The sequence below is a fragment of the Melanotaenia boesemani genome, chromosome 20 (genome assembly GCF_017639745.1).
Source record: "Melanotaenia boesemani isolate fMelBoe1 chromosome 20, fMelBoe1.pri, whole genome shotgun sequence".
NCBI lineage: Eukaryota > Metazoa > Chordata > Actinopteri > Atheriniformes > Melanotaeniidae > Melanotaenia > Melanotaenia boesemani.
The window spans coordinates 21,674,307-21,690,309 of NC_055701.1; the positions used below are offsets into that span (position 1 = coordinate 21,674,307).

At 38.9% G+C, this 16,003-nt stretch overlaps 2 protein-coding genes across 2 annotated transcripts; both read left to right on the plus strand.

Moving 5' to 3' along the window:
- The first annotated feature begins 69 nt into the window (after positions 1 to 69).
- On the plus strand, positions 70 to 4,791 carry LOC121630791 (synaptojanin 2 binding protein). The gene is made up of 4 exons (XM_041971276.1): positions 70 to 278; positions 849 to 985; positions 1,257 to 1,352; positions 3,043 to 4,791. The coding sequence occupies exons 1-4, from the start codon at positions 215 to 217 to the stop codon at positions 3,175 to 3,177; spliced, it is 432 nt and encodes a 143-aa protein (XP_041827210.1). The 5' UTR covers positions 70 to 214; the 3' UTR covers positions 3,178 to 4,791.
- A 1,568-nt stretch (positions 4,792 to 6,359) lies between these two features.
- Positions 6,360 to 16,003, plus strand: LOC121630790 (deubiquitinase DESI2). The gene is made up of 5 exons (XM_041971275.1): positions 6,360 to 7,260; positions 13,459 to 13,531; positions 14,200 to 14,293; positions 14,384 to 14,525; positions 15,010 to 16,003. Exons 1-5 carry the CDS (start codon positions 7,222 to 7,224, stop codon positions 15,247 to 15,249), a joined length of 588 nt encoding a protein of 195 aa, XP_041827209.1. The 5' UTR covers positions 6,360 to 7,221; the 3' UTR covers positions 15,250 to 16,003.

Here is a 16,003-nt window from a genome sequence, read left to right on the forward strand (position 1 = left end):
AAAGTAGTTATGTCATTAAATCAGTTTTAGTCATTGTGGTTCAAAGGTCAGCCTGCAGTTCCGTCTCTTCCCATCGGGGGGCAGCAGAGCTACAACGTCCATCTGCAGCAGAGGAAGCAAAATCGAAACTCCTCAATGAGTTCACCTTCAGATAAATAGTTTATCCCCCTTTCTCTGCAGACTTATTTTTTAAATCGTTTGGCGTCTTGGCACAATGAACGGCTCTCTGCATTCCTCACCCAACTTCGTGGACATTAAACTTAAGCGAGGACCGGCAGGTAAGAAGCGAACTTGTCGCACATTTAGCTTATAGTGACAACGATGCTAGCTGGTTACGTAGCAGCAAAAAATCAATCCTGACAAGCTGCTGTGTGCTTTCAAGCTAAAGGCTAATTTGCACGTAGTAGCAAACCTCTGCCCTTGTGTGTTCACTTCTTGTGTTAATGAAGTTACTTCGTTGTGGGAACTGCCAGAGCCTGAATGAGTCAGTTAAACTTGTAAAAAGTCAAGCTTTCTTACACTTTGAAGAAGTTAAAATCTTTATAAGTAGTCGGCCTGTCATTGATGGACAATTTCTCCACTGAACCCAATGCGAGTGTAATTTGGGGATCAAGTAAAGTCTGCTTTACAGTTTGTTGTGTAACATTTTGTGTGGTGGTGTTTCTTTGAATATGTAGATCTGAATGGCACTTAGGCGCTAAAAGTGTTGTACTTTGATCCACTGAGATAAATGTATGATTGGATCAGCAGCTGTTACCCTGGTAAACAGCTGGACCTGTGCCTGTTGAATTTCTCTTAGAACTTTCCAACCTAAACTAATATCTGTATTTTTCCTTCTTCATTTCTAGGCTTAGGATTCAATATAGTTGGGGGTGTAGACCAACAGTATGTTGTAAATGATAGTGGCATATTTGTGTCTAAAATAAAAGAGGATGGAGCTGCAGCACAGGATGGAAGACTGGAAGAGGGAGACAAGATCCTGATGGTAATATATGCTGACACTGGAATTTTGATATTTTGCCTAAGTCACCTCCATATTATTGCTTCATTTGGTGGTGCTTTTACGATTCATTCTCTCTTAAAACTTTAGATTGCTGTTTTTTTTTAAATCCAACAATTAAAGTTAATTTTTAAGCAGGAAATCACTCAGTTGTTGGAGCAGCAACTGTAAATATTCACTTTGCATTAAAGGCACTAACCGCTACACATTTATTTGTTTAAAGTGTTGATTTGTGTCTATCGTGTGGGCGTTGTAGATAAATGGGATCCTACTGGAGAATCAGACACATGAATCTGTGGTGAATCTGTTCAGGACAGCAGGGGAGGATGTGGAGCTCCGTGTTCTGAAAAAGGTAGCCATTAATGACATGTTATTGTTCTAGTTTTGTTGTATATATTTTTTGCGGCTTTCATTTTGTATATGTCTTGTGCAGTGTTTAATTGGGGAGAGCTATTTATTATCATTTGAATTTACTGAGCTAAAGTCCTCATACACATTCCATAGAAAGTGGGAAAATAAAACATTACATACAGCTGGGGTTATTTTCTGGCCTTGAAATTGAATTAGATTTTTTTTCTTTTGTTTTGTTTTTAAGCAATTTAGTCCATCTAAAGACGCATCTTAACATCTTACAATACACAATTACACATAACTACTTTTTCCTAATAAATACATTCGGATCACTTAGCAATCTATTTTTATTTAGTCTTTATAAAAGTCAAAGACAATCTTATCAATGTCCTTGTGTTGCGTGACCTACTCAGTCCTCTACAGACTGTTCATTACAAGTCTGTTGCCTCTGAAGTCCACAAGTCACATATAATGGCTCCTAAATTAGCTTTACTCTACGATCCTTTTTCCAGGCTTTAGTTTGACCGTAGGATGCAGATAAATTCATTTCTGTAAACTGGGGAAACCGGTGGTTGTCTACTCCACTGCTTCTTATATGCGAAAAGAAACCACATGTTTGTTGACTGTCTTCCGTCTCTGAGTTGCAGCACAAAGTTGATTCTTGGTCAGTTGTTCATCTTGGCTGTACTCTTTGAAGTTGGTTGAAACCGCCATCATGGTTCTTCATGATATTTGTATTATCAAAATAATACATTTCTGTTAGGGTTGCTTGCTAACTTTTAGTTTGGCTAAAAATATGGTCAAAATGACCAAATATGGTGGAGAAAGGAAGAGATGGAGGTGGGAGAGGAAATCGCAATGCTAGAAATTGAAATACTCTGAAAAGGAAAGACATGAGCAACAAAAATCCACCCTAAAAGTTACCAATCCTCTGCAGCCTCCAGCTCTTCCAGTGACTGTGTTTAAAGTTGGGGATTAAGAGGCTGTTCTCAGCATCTGACCCCCTGCAAAATCAAACCCTATTTTATCCGTCATTTTTATAATCTTAGAATTTGTTTAAAAGGTGTTTGTTTGCAAAAGGCAGATATGTTGTTTAGTATTTTTGTTCGTGGTGCAGTAATGGATAGAGATATGATCTAAGAGCATATTCCTACAGGATGTGCATTAAGACCAGATCAGTAAACAACGTACCTGCATGCAAAAGATAATTGTTATTGCAATCAGGATCCTTCCAACATGGTGCGTAAACAAACCCAGTTTCCCTAAAATTCAGCACAACATGACGTCAACTTCCCAATTTTCTATTGGTTATTGTGAAACTGTAACGGATGTATGTGATGTTTCTGCTTTAAAGGCCTCAGTCTGGATTAACTGTGTAATTAACATCTACCATGATGTCATCCTGTAATTTTATTTTATTTTTAATAAAGAATTAAACTATTACTTTTAACTATTTTTTCATTGTTTGGTTGCAATGATAGAAAAATGGTGCAATGTTTGGAAATACCTGAATTTTCTTTAAGCATTTGCACTTGTGATGCAATCTTATGTGCTCATTCTTTTTATCTAGTCATAAAAAAAAAAGATTCTTCTTGGAAAATGTCTTGAAACAGGAAGTTTCACTAAAACAGTCTAATGCAAACATTGCCTCCAGTTCATCTTTAATGTTGATCATTTTCTTCTTCTTGCAGCCAACTCGTCACATGAACGGACCCACAGACTCGCAACCTGAGCACCAGCCGTCTATGTCTTCTTACCTGGGAATTCTAGCATTATTAGCGGGGGCCGTGGCAATCCTCGCAATCATTTACAAACGACACAATTAGGAGGCACTTTTAAGCAAAATGACAACATCTGTATTTTCATTTTAACATCAAAAACTTTGCAAAATGCCAAAGAAGTGAAAGAGGGAACCATGTCTGAGTAGTAGACATTATTTTTGTTTAATTAGCAGGTAATGGTGTCTCCAATGAGTTTCTCCATGCCCATGCATGTTTTGTGATTAATGGTAGCTTCTTGACACCCTTCCCATGTAAGAGGGCACTCTCTTACCACAGACGTGATTTTGAATAGAAAAATCTTTGATGTGAGATGAAGGATGAACACGTTCCTGCTGCAGAGCTGTGCTCCTCTTACAGAAACAAAGCAGTTGCCCCACGCACAGAAGCTGAGTCCGACTGACATGAGATCCAGAATCCATTTACAACCTGAAAGACTGTTTTTTATGAACAGTTAGTTGAACAACTCTCTGTACCTGTAACTCTCTGACAGATCTGTCTGTAGGCGTTAGAGGAGCCTGCTGAGTTTTCACAAAAACACCCACTGGGTTTGGTTTTCGTTTGGCTTTGTTGCACAGTACCACAGGAGGGGCATTATCTAGATGTGCTGCTTATATTGAGCTATGGGACTGATAAAAGAATCATTCAAGTAATGCGATCAGGTGTCCCATGAGGGACTTTTTGAGTGCCTTTCCCTGTCTTCTCAAAGCAGCGGCAGGATCTTGTTGCTCCTTGCTGTAATCAAAATAAAATTCCACTTATTACATCCATAAATCTGTCAAATAATCTGATGCAAAGGCCAAACACAGCATGAGATGGATGGTTTCCAAGTCTACTTGTTTAAGACATATATATGTATTTAAAAAAAACCACAAGTAAATAATGTCATTTCCAAAAGCAGCGCAGTCATTTCAAACATGGAATTGTTTTAATGAGTTTCTCATCCTTGTGGATATGGTGCATTTGTTGGGAACTATTTTTTAGCTGCAGATTAGTACGCTGTTGTTGATTCTGTAAATATTACTGGCAGCAGGTTGGAGCATTGTGGATTGTCTCATTGATCAGCGCTACAGTTTGTCTTACTGATGTGTTTTTAATGGTTTTTGCACGACGGTGGGGCTCTGTGGCACCGGCCCTATCAGATGCCGATATGACATATCACCAGTTACTTTCAAGAATTTGTCAAGTGTCATCTGATTGTTCAGGGTGAACCACTGACGAATCATTCACTAAAAAGCTCATTGTTAAATGCTCATTCTCAGCTAAACACCGACACTTTGTACCGACTGGTTGGAGGCTGCTGCTTGTCCTCACACTTTACCTCCCACTAGATGAGTTTACTTGCCGGATCAGTATGTGCATATGGTATACGGACCAACATCTTCATCCTATTTTCTTTTTTTGCACTAGCCACAATCACGAAACTTCTTCAGTAACAGCCATCGAGCAGGTGAATAAGTGAGTTGTGAATGCTTGGTGTCTCGTCAACATCTGTTTTGTAAGTGTCTGACTGCATGTGGTTAAATGTAAATAAATTTAATGTCACTCTGCTGAGTGGGATTGTGAATATGTGCAGTATGCCAGAAGTAAATCAGAAACACTAATTATGCAAATAGTGAGTGTTTGACGTCCAGACATTTAATAAAATTCACGTTGAATTCAGCTGGTTTGGATTTATTTTCTGTGTGCATGCATATTTATTAGCCAGTGTGTATTCACTGACCTGTAGTTAGTACTCAATTGTTGAAGAAATTGAGAAAGACAGATAGTTGCAAAGATGTAAATAATATTAGAACTATGTTTTAAAAGTAAAGGGTATTACCTTTATTATAGAATGTTGCTTACAGGTAATGGAAGGTCCTAAAAACCTTTGTAACCAGTGTGTTCAAAAACTGGTACAGCGTAAAGAAGGGATGGGGATAATAATTTTGTGAAGCACTGAGAAAATAGCTTAATAGTTTGATAGTAATGTTTCTCTAGGAAAATTTGCAAAGATTTCTGGAAATTTCATCAACTTCAGCACATCGTATTAAGAGATTGTGAGAACCCTCACCCCCAAAAAATCATTAAACAAATAAATCTCAATCTGGGAAAAAACCTGTGTTCATAGCTTTATTACTGAGATTAAACTCAAATGTTTTCTTTTCAAAACATTTTCCCTTTTATACATTTTGTTTGCTGTCTTGTACTTTTTGTAGAGAAAACTAAAATCGTGACAAAATCTTTCACTTTGACAGTAATTTTTAAACCCGTTATTCCTATTTTCTTTATTGTAAAAATAGCTACATGAATGAGATGAGATTACTTCAAATATAACAAGCATTTATTTGGATTTATGAGCCATTGGGTTAGGTATGCAACATTGGTTAAATAAAAATAAATTTTGAGATGGGAAAAAAACAAAACTCAAAATCCAGAATTACTGTCGTTAGTAGAACTTTTCTCATTTTACATTGTGATGTGACTGGATAGGACTTACTTTAGCCATTTGCCTGTGGCAGAGAGAGACTGATCACAGACAAATGCAATGAGAGATGTCCATAGACCTGCAGCATTTTTAATTGTCTGGATTTATTACAATATCAACATAAAACAAATTCTAAATAAACATAATTTAATAAAGGGTTATATATTAAAGTTAAGATGTATCAGACCCAAACGATAATAAAAATGTGCCTTTTCGTTATTTTGACCGTAAAAGAAGTTATCGCTCCCTTTTTAATCTCGTTCTTTTTGCGGTTTTAATTTCATTTTGATGAGGAAATCTTACCGGATATTGTAGGTTTATCTTCAAAGTAAAATAGGACATTTCCTGTAGGTAGGTAATATTACAAAATAAAGTATAAAACCTGTTGTGTTGTTTTATTGTAATCTTGTTATATTATATAACTACCTGAACTATTGTATAACTAAACTGTGGCACCCATCCTAATACAAATAGCTGTACGATCAAATTAAACACTTTTACGGCCTAAACAAAGTCATTTAACCTCGATGGAATTAAAATGAGTTTGGATGTACTGGTTTAATGCAGTAAGCGAGGAGAAAATTAAGAAAGCCAAGTCAGTATTTCAGTGTGGGAACTGGCTGGTAGACAGTCTTTTGTTAGGAAATGCGTTCCTGTACTACTCCCACCAGCGGCTCTGTCTCCCATCAGCTGTTGGAGGATGGCTCGGAGGCAGATATGATGTAATCATCAGAGGCAGAGCCAGAGCTGGATCACAGCCGCACGGCGCGGATGTATCTCGGCTGCAACAAGACTTTTGGAAACACATTTCCCAGTCTTCATAGTGCGGTTTTGTTGGGGGAAATCTGTTCGGCATTGTTGGGGGAGTCATGTCGCGGAGGCTTGAGCCAACCGTCCTCCCCTCCGGAAGAAGAAGAAGAGGATCTTGGATGCGGGCCAACAGTAGCAGCAGCCGCACCGGCCGGGGATGCTGCTGGTGAACCTGACTCCCCCATCAGCTGTAATTAACCACCATGGCCCAGCAGTCCTCTACTGCACCTGCTCCATCATCCTCCGCCTGAATATGACCTGCACTCCACCCCCATCATCGACATCTGTCCGCTCGAGCTGTCGCCTTTTCGCCCACGATGACAGGAGGTTGAACGCTTCAGATTTCAGCACATGTAGGCCCTTTATGTCGCTTATGGATCACGTTGTCGCCTCTGATCTGGTGTTTTGAACCGCTGTGGTTGCTGTTAATAGACAACCAGTCTGCATCTCCTGCCAGCATCGATTTTTGTTTCCAGTAAATATTTTTACCCGGAGATGGGCTGCGTCCACTGCTGCAACTCACAATGCTCTCCAGGGATCTGAGTTTCAAGCTTTCCTTACCACATTTGCCATGATGGCCCTGTGACAACGACCGAAACCCAGGCTCTGAAGTTTTATTTGGACCTTGAACTGCCTTTAGGCGCAGCAGAGTTGTGTCCATGCTGTGGTTGTTTCTCAGCGGGGGAAGAAGCTGAAGCTTGCACGCTGCTGCCCAGCGTGTGCCCCCGTGACTTCACATCACAGGGTGTGGATGTGCTGACAACCCTACAACGTAGAGTCAAGGAGCTTTTACCTTTCCCACTCAGGTTTAAACCATGGCCAATGAACCTGTCATCCTTAACGTGTATGATATGGTAAGGTTCCACTTTTGACTCTGGTTTAAAAACATTATTCTGTTTCTAGCTTTTAGTATTTGTGATAGACAAGTTTAGCCACATGTGTACCTCAAAAAGAGTAACATATATATATATATATATGTATATGTATATATATATATATATATATATATATATATCAGGGGTGTACATGTCATAAAATCTGTTCAAATTAATAGTTTATTTAGAAAATTGATTCCGATATTTGTCAGATGTCTAGGATGGTTAACAGTTTGGTGAGGACCGTTACATCCTAGAAAGATTTAATCTAATGATAACTAAAAATTATGGGTGATATATGCTTTAGCGCCTAAGCATTTTGGATTCATTGGGTTTGCTGCTGACTCGCACTGTTTTATAAAGCTTAAGACTATTTTCTCTGTAAAAAAAAAAAAAAGTACAGTCTGAAAATAAAGTACATTTTCTTTCAAGGTTTTACATTTCAGGACATAGCAGGAAAAGGCACAGCTAAGAGTTGCATCTAAATATACCAAAGAAATCAGACCAAACCAAACACAGCACATCAGCGCCACAGTTAAGCATGGTGGTGGAGGGATGATGATGTGTTTTTTTTTTTTTTTTCTGGAGCAGCCACATAACTTGGACTTTTTTGAGTCAAATGGGAAGCCACCTGTCTAACACCTAAAGCTTGGCTGAAGGTGGGTCATTGAACAGGACAATGATCCAAGTCACAGCAGCAGATCTGCATCAGAATTATTGATTAAGAAAGTAATCAATGTGTTGCAATAATTCAAACTCCAGACCTTAACCCACTGATACTGTTGTTGTGCAATGAATGCCCACAAACGTCAATGAACTGAAGCAACATTTTAAAGAATAGTTTGTAAAAACCCTTGAAAAGCATGTGAAAGACTGATAAGGCCATATAATATCACTTTATCCGATAAAGGAGGATCTACAAGCTGTTGAATTATGGGGTGTACTTTGTTTTTTTAAACACTTTGCTTCTGCGTTATGGTTTACATTTTGTTAAATAAACACGTCATGTGTTATTGTTCATCTGAGTTTGCATTAACCAAATTTCAAGACCAAGTAAGGACCAGATGACTATTTTTTAAATATGTCCTGATAAGTAAAACTGTTGATGTGTAAGAAGTACTTTCATTTTGATCTGACTGCATGCGTACAATGACATTCATAAGAAAGTGTGAAGAAAAGAGAAACAATTCAGTTTTATAGTAAAGTGTGGAGCAAAAGCTTCCATCAGCCATCTGACCTCTGCTGCTGTGCCCTCAGTTCACATGATATGCACACACAAACACACATCAGCAAACAAGCGTCCCCATTCAGACCTGCCCACTGCTTGGTTTTCACATACTGTACTGTGAAGCAGTGTACTGTGTGAAAATGTACAGCATGTTGCCGTCCTACCCGCAGAAGAACTATATTTACACACACACACACACACACACACAACAAAACAACTAAACTGTATGATTTAAAAAGGAAGGGATATAGATATTTAATACATTGTTCAATATAAACAATTAAATCTGTCTGTCTAACTTAAATCTCAGGTTTATAAAATATGGTTCGGAAACTTTATTAACAACTCAAGTGGAGGAAAGAGTTTCTGAAAGTGTTTTAGCGGTACTGTGAGACTTGTATAAACAAACATCCACTTCCGAATATTGAAAATATACATAAGAAAACCATTTCAAACTAATATGGGAATAATAGACATCTACAACTATAAAATATGCAATATTGGTAACAGATAGTTAAGAAGAACAATATTTTTTCAGAAAACAACCAAACAAAAAGCTAGTTAAAAAGTAGCAATTAAACAAAATTAAAATGTTACTGTGTATAACTCTAAAGTTTTAAAACATCCATGTTTCCTGTGTGCTGGAGGACAGTGTGTGCTAAATTAGCCAAAGTGCTATAACTCAGGATTTCTGCTTTAAAACTGCACTGAAACAGTCTCAGGCGAGATCTGTGTGTTGTACATGAAATATTAGTAGAATGTGTCCTGAATATTCTAGCAAAAATGCTAGCTCAGGCTAGACAGCAGTATCTGTAGCTCTTTGCACATATTTATTGCACCTTATTGGTGAAAAAAAATTTAAACAACAACAATAAATTTAAAAAACAAACAAAAAAAAGTCCCTGTTCCTCCTCTGTAATTCATATTTTTTAAACAGAGGAAGCTTAGCCTCACATCAGTGTGTGTCAGTTAAGTGACGAAAGCACGGTTAGTTAGGGTGGCAACCTCTGCAATGCAAGCCTAATGTGTTCAAGCATTCACCAAGGCAGGTCTGTTTTGCCTTTTTTTTACCACCTTCTTTTCCAGCTCAGACGTCAGCGGTTGGTAGAAATGCTAAGCATAACGTTTAGTAAACAGAGTCAGAGTAAACAGGACACTCAGTAAGCAAAAGATATTCCTATTGGTTGGCACTGCAACTTCTCAACAGGTAAGTTTTGGGACTTTATTGGCATCCATAAAAAGATCTAGGTTTCTGAAAGGGACATAAATCAAAGATGACATTCTCTTCAATTCAGTACCTGTTGTAAGGGAACATTAGGACTTAGTGAGATGTTCATTCATTGGGTCTTGAGGTCCCAGTGATACCTTCTGTGATTACAGGCAATGCCATCTGGTTATGTGTGGAAATGTGGGTGGGACCATATTTGCATATTCATAAATTCCCCATTTAGGGAATGAGGGAAAAGGTATTGACAATACAAATTCTAGTTGTAAAATATATTTATATTGTAGCAGGTTTATTCTCACACATTTAAATGTGTGGTCACGCTCAAAGGCAGGTGTGGTTGTGGACTAGCAGCTCTCAGATGATATTTTCAAGCTGTCTCACAGATGAGAGTCTCGGTTTGGCAGCAGAAGTGACAGCTGTTCAAACACCTGATTAAATTCCAACATGTCTCTGCCATGGCCGGACTTAACAGGTCACTCCGAGTTTGTTAAACATGGGGGTTGAAAAAGGCGCTGACAGTCTTAATAATTTTGTAGAGATCTGAAGACAAACTAGAGAAAGATGAGAGTGAATCGTGCCATGAGGGAGAAGAGTCACAAGAAGTAAAAAAGATCCACGAGGATTCAGTCAGAGAATTTCAGATTGGTTGCTTTTTAAAATGTTGACTCATTTGTAGTATTTGTCCTTGTAGATAGTTTCCCTCCAGGAAGCGGAGATGGGTTGTTTTTCTATCCATTCTTCAGAGTTAATAGGGTATAGGTCACTGCAGAAACACATAGAGATGCTGTTAACACAGTAATGCAGTGGAAATGCTTTTCTTGTATGACTTTGTGCCTGTAAATATGTTGTATTATTAATACAGGTCAGCTGGGGCAGCATAGATAGCTCTTAGCATGTTTTCTTGGGGAGTGTCTTAGCATATGGGTGTTGGGTGGGGCAGCTATGCTCTCTTTGTTTGCATTGAGGGGGCAGGAAGGAAGGGTGGATGGGCAAATCCTTCCCCTCTTCTAGACCAAAGTCAGTGACTGATTGTAAACCCATGAAGGATCCATTAGTGATGTTTCCCCCCCAGTGCATACTGGGATACCCCTGCTGTTAGAAGCCTGATAGGAATATGAAGATGAAGGCATCATGTACACGTGTTTCCCCGAAAAATGCAGCAGTTTCAGCCCAATTAACATAAAAAAAACACATCAGTGAAACTTGAAGTCTGATTTTTAAGAATGTCCAGAGACTGACAGCAAACAGAGTTACAGGAACAGTAAAAAAAAAACACTTTTTACCACAACAAATCAGTTTTCCCTGATATTTCACAGTGATCATATGAAGAATTCTATGAATTTAGACCTGGGTTTCTTAAATGGGCTACAAGAGGTACGATGAGACACTCCAGGGTACCTGAGAAAAGAAACACATAACTTTTATATCTGTCTTACTTAATAGATCTTACTTCAGTTTGTATTATAAGGTGAGTCGGTTCAGGTGGTCAGGATTGCTACACGCATGTGGAAATGTACATGGATGTGCATTTAAAATAACTTCTATCTTTACATCTATCGGGGAACAGTGTTTAAAAAGAGTTTTCGAATGACTGCTTTAAACTGAGCTGTAAACAGCATCACATCCCACTGAAACAATAGAAAATCCCCCCTTTAACTATTCAAGAGCAGCGTACACTTCTGGAGTACATTAAACCAGTATAAATACCTCTACCTGGGTATATAGGGCACGTATAGATGTCTATTCATTTGTAGAAATAACACTGATTTATTCTAATAAGTCAACCAAACTGTGGAGATAAACCTCCAACGTATGCCCAAATGTTGTCTTGTATTGATGATTAAACTACAAAGGACTGATGTAACCAGCATGAACAAAGCTACACACAATTGCTTCAAAAGTGGCTCCACTCAGTTTCAAAGAGGAAACTAAGGAGGTTGCTAAAGGTTAGAGGTTGTGTCCTTTCCTGAATTTCTATCAGTTTGGTGCATGCACCATCTGGACTCCAGGAAGGCAAATCTCCCTTCCACAAACACAACTTGCATATATTCTTTGGTTTACTGTAAATAACTAACCTTTAATTAGAGCAGCTGGTTTACAGATCTGGTTACCATTTTGCAGAATCTGTCTCACTTTTCCCCATTTCCAGTAAGCTAAACTACAATAGTGTGCAAGTTCTGAGCAAATCCCTCATGTCTTTATTATTTTGCTTCCATGGCTAAAGAAGCAAGTAACAAAAAAGCTTCAGCCTCAGTGTAGAGTTTGCTTGTTAATTCAAGGAGGCTGCAGCTAGGCTAAATAAAACATATAATTTTTGCACTGCTAGCAAAATATGGACAGATTTGTGAATGTTTTTATGGGCAAACGATGACGACATTTCAACTACCAATAATGATGAAGTATGATGAGCCATATTTTGCCCTATACTTTACCAGGTAATGGTCAAGTAACAATAATGGTCAATGATGGGTAATGAAGAGAGACCACAATGTGTTTTATGTCTCAAAATATCAGCATCTGACAGTATGAAGCCAAACAAGTAACAGCAGTTGACATTATTTTTGTTGATGAAAAGGGGGCCTGCAGGAGGAGTTTGGGAACCACTGGGTTAAGTGATCCTAAATTGTCCGTAGGCCTGGGTGATTGTCTTGTCTGTCAGTGTTTGCCCTGTGATGGACTGATGACCTATTGAGGGTGTATCCCACCTCTCGCTCTATGTTACTGGAGATTGGCTCCACACCCCTTGGGACCCTGAATAGGAGGTGGAGGGCAGGAAGGATACTCCATCCGTCCATCTAGAGAGCAGATAGATGGATAGAGGCAGACCCTCAGTGTCTCAAGGTCACATTGAAACTTCATATTTACTACACAGAACTCTAGGGTGGTGTCAGGGACCAAGCAGTAAAGCAGCGAGGACAGAGAAAGTAATTTCAAAACCTGGGTTGTTATTGACCCAAAAATAATACAAAAATCCAAACGAACGAATAAACAAGCCGGCCATTAAGAGAGGTTAACTAAATTTAACGATACTCAAAAGTGTAACTTAAACTAAATCAAACTTCACTGAGGGAAACACTGACCTGACACAATGAAGGTAACTTATAGTGGTTTGGCCAAACCAAATAACACACACAGGGGAAAACAAAATGGAAGACAATAACTACACAACTACACTCAAACTAACTAAACTTGAAAATCCCCCCATGATCCAGCAGCACATGGTAGAGCCTGATGAGCCGGCGCCCAAATTTAAAGCTCCTCAGCTCTTTTCCACGCCTTCCATCAATCAGGAGATTAAGCTTGCGCCACCATGGTAACTCAAAACAAGAAAAAACATGTTAAAGCACATAACCTTCCGTTGTTGATACGTGTGCACACAAATCATCAGTGCAACGTAAAACATGAATACAAATACTGTTTACTATTTATCTGCAAATAAATGTATAATGAAAATATGTGACCAACATTACCATTGTGGGGCTTAAGCCATCACAGGTAGTATCATGGATAGGTGTTTTTCAATCATTTTGAACCACTTTTACAGCAAAATTATTTCCTTTTACTTGAACTGAATCAGTGAATATGAAAATAAATCATGTTTAGTCTGCTGTTTTTATTTAGAAATCTAAAAACAGATTGAATTTTCTGCATTATTTCAGGTGTTGAGATGAAAGCATGTCTTCCTCTTTCTTACCATGTCGTTCTCTCTGTTTACCTGCAGTACTGGATAAATGAATACACCTCCAATCTGGGCATTGGAGTCTTCCACTCAGGCATTGAGATTTATGGCAGAGGTAAGCTGAGCCTTCTTTATGTCTCTGAAATCCCATCATATATTGTGAGTGCAGAATCACTCCGGGCTAAACACACAGAGCCGTGCATGACTGCTGACAGATTCCTGTGAAGCAGCTTTCACAGACACTGATGAAATCTGGTTTTAAATGTGGAATATGAACTGAATTCCTAATAACGTGACCTCATTTCTCTTGGTTGAGTCACCACTGATTCACATTGTGTTTATGTGTGTGTGGTTTGAAACTAGAGGAGCAGAAACCAGTGTGAAACTTGATCACTGGGAATCCATTTTCTCCTGTGCACAGACAGTTATAATAGTCCTTCCTAGGGCAGGAAATGCTGATTGTATTACTTTGTATACCTGCTTCATCTATATTTCCCCTCAACTACATGTGTTTCGCTTTTTAAAATAGCAGCAATAGGATAGTTTTATTGATGTCAGAGTTTAGGCTTTTCTAATGCAACATTTTGCTCCCCTCATGCTCATCACTGTTTTCCTTTATACTGCTGGTAGCAAAGAACAGAGAAGCTTGTATTAAAGCCAGACCTAATGTTTTAATCACAGTGTGTCAGTAATTAATTGCTTGCTTCTCTATAATTACAGTTGTTAAGTGCATCCATTCAAAGGTCTAACCTGTATTTTGCATGTTTGTCCTCTGCTACACAGAATTTGCATATGGCGGACATCCCTACCCTTTCAGTGGTATCTTTGAAATCAACCCTGGCAATGCTGCTGAACTGGGAGAAACTTTCAAATTTAAGTGAGCATGTGTCATTTTAGCATACAAAGCAGTGTGATGTATTGTTAATAATGGAGAAGTGTGGTAATATAAGTCTTTACTTTTAAACAGGGAGGCTATTGTTCTGGGCACAACAGACTTCACAGAGGAGGACATAGATAAAATCATGGAGGAGCTCGGTAAAGAGTTCAAAGGGAATGCCTACCATCTAATGCACAAAAACTGCAACCACTTCTCATCCTCGTTGTCCGAGGTCAGTATTGCAAAGTTTTTCTCTTTCAGTGCTGAGCAACAACTGAAGATAATCCACATGTTCTCATTCCCAACTCATCGATCAAGAACCATTCACTTTAGTTTTTAATGCACAGTGTACCCCTTTATTATCCATTTCAGATGCACAGAATACACCTTTTCTGTCATTTTCAGATGCACCGTCACTTTGAGATGCATTGTCTATCCCTTTGCTGTCTTCATAGAGGACATGGGATTAAGCAAGAGTAACCATTCTCATTGTGCCAGCTTTTTGTTTGACTTTTCTTCTTTTTATTGTATTTGTTCCCAGAATGTAATGAAGTGATACTTTTGTACTAGATTCTTCATGTTTATACATCTAACCACTCCATCTCACAGGGCACAACTCATGCAAATCATCAAAGACAGAAACTAAATGCTAATGAATGCAATTGACAATATGTTTAGATGCTACTCTCACCATCACTTCTTCAACCTTTTTGCAGTTACTGTGTGGACGAGAAATCCCTCGCTGGGTGAACAGACTGGCATACTTCAGCTCCTGTATCCCCTTCCTGCAGAGCTGCCTTCCCAAGGAGTGGTTAACCCCGGCCGCCCTACAGAGCCACATCAGCCTCGGCCTCCACAGAGAGGAGCAAAACGAGTCGAGCGACGAGGACCCTTCGTCGACACCTGGCGCAGCAGCTGCTGGCTCCTCCCACAGCTGTCGTCACACCAGGGTGTGAACTGCCCCCTCATACTCTGGCTTCTGGACCTACTTGCCACTGCTGCTCATGGCTTTAGTAGGCCTGAACAACCACCTGACCTCATACTGTTTGGCAAAGAGGCAGGAGTGTCCTCTTCAGAAAAGGAACTAATGCCAGAGACTTCATACTTACAGAGACTTGAAGCATGGCTGAGACTTTGACAATAACCACTTGTAGTTTGGAAGTTTGTAGTACATTATTCTTAGTCTTTTCCACCAAGTTTGAAACCTTTGTCAGCCTTGTTCCCTGGTCTGCCTTCAAAGCTGCTTTTGTAGAATAACTTCATAGATAGTGATATTAACAGGAAACTGCTAATTTGCTCAATTTCAGCAAGTTCTCGTTAAATAACCTCTTTGTGGCCTTCAGTTGATATTGTTGACTCTGCTTTCGTTTGCGTGGAACTTTTCTTTGGCCGTTCTAGGGGTTAAAGAGTGTTTGTTTCCTGAGTTCAGTCTGAATGAGAGCAAATGTTGAGGGACTTTGATAAAAACAACTAAACTAAACTGAGATACCTTTGAGCATGCCATCAAATGTTCCTTCTGTTTTTTATTTGTAAAGAAATTCTATTTATTGGAGGGTTGTTTTAAAGTGGTAGTTAGATGTCAAACCAGTTACTCACTGGTTGCAAAAGACCTCAAGAAGTTGCTGTTCTTACAGCTTCTGGCAGCCTGCTCACAATCTGTGAACATTTCAGACCCAACCACTCCAAAAATAAAAAGAAAATTTAAGCTTC

What these genes read in the sequence shown, in the direction of transcription:
- LOC121630791 (XM_041971276.1), top strand. Translation starts at nt 215, where the DNA reads ATGAACGGCTCTCTGCATTCCTCACCCAACTTCGTGGACATTAAACTT. An exon ending in AGGGAGACAAGATCCTGATG is followed by an intron (nt 986 to 1,256) that starts GTAATATATGCT and finishes TGGGCGTTGTAG; the next exon opens with ATAAATGGGATCCTACTGGA. An exon ending in AGCTCCGTGTTCTGAAAAAG is followed by an intron (nt 1,353 to 3,042) that starts GTAGCCATTAAT and finishes TTCTTCTTGCAG; the next exon opens with CCAACTCGTCACATGAACGG.
- LOC121630790 (XM_041971275.1), top strand. Translation starts at nt 7,222, where the DNA reads ATGGCCAATGAACCTGTCATCCTTAACGTGTATGATATG. An exon ending in CATTGAGATTTATGGCAGAG is followed by an intron (nt 13,532 to 14,199) that starts GTAAGCTGAGCC and finishes TCTGCTACACAG; the next exon opens with AATTTGCATATGGCGGACAT. An exon ending in TCTCATCCTCGTTGTCCGAG is followed by an intron (nt 14,526 to 15,009) that starts GTCAGTATTGCA and finishes ACCTTTTTGCAG; the next exon opens with TTACTGTGTGGACGAGAAAT.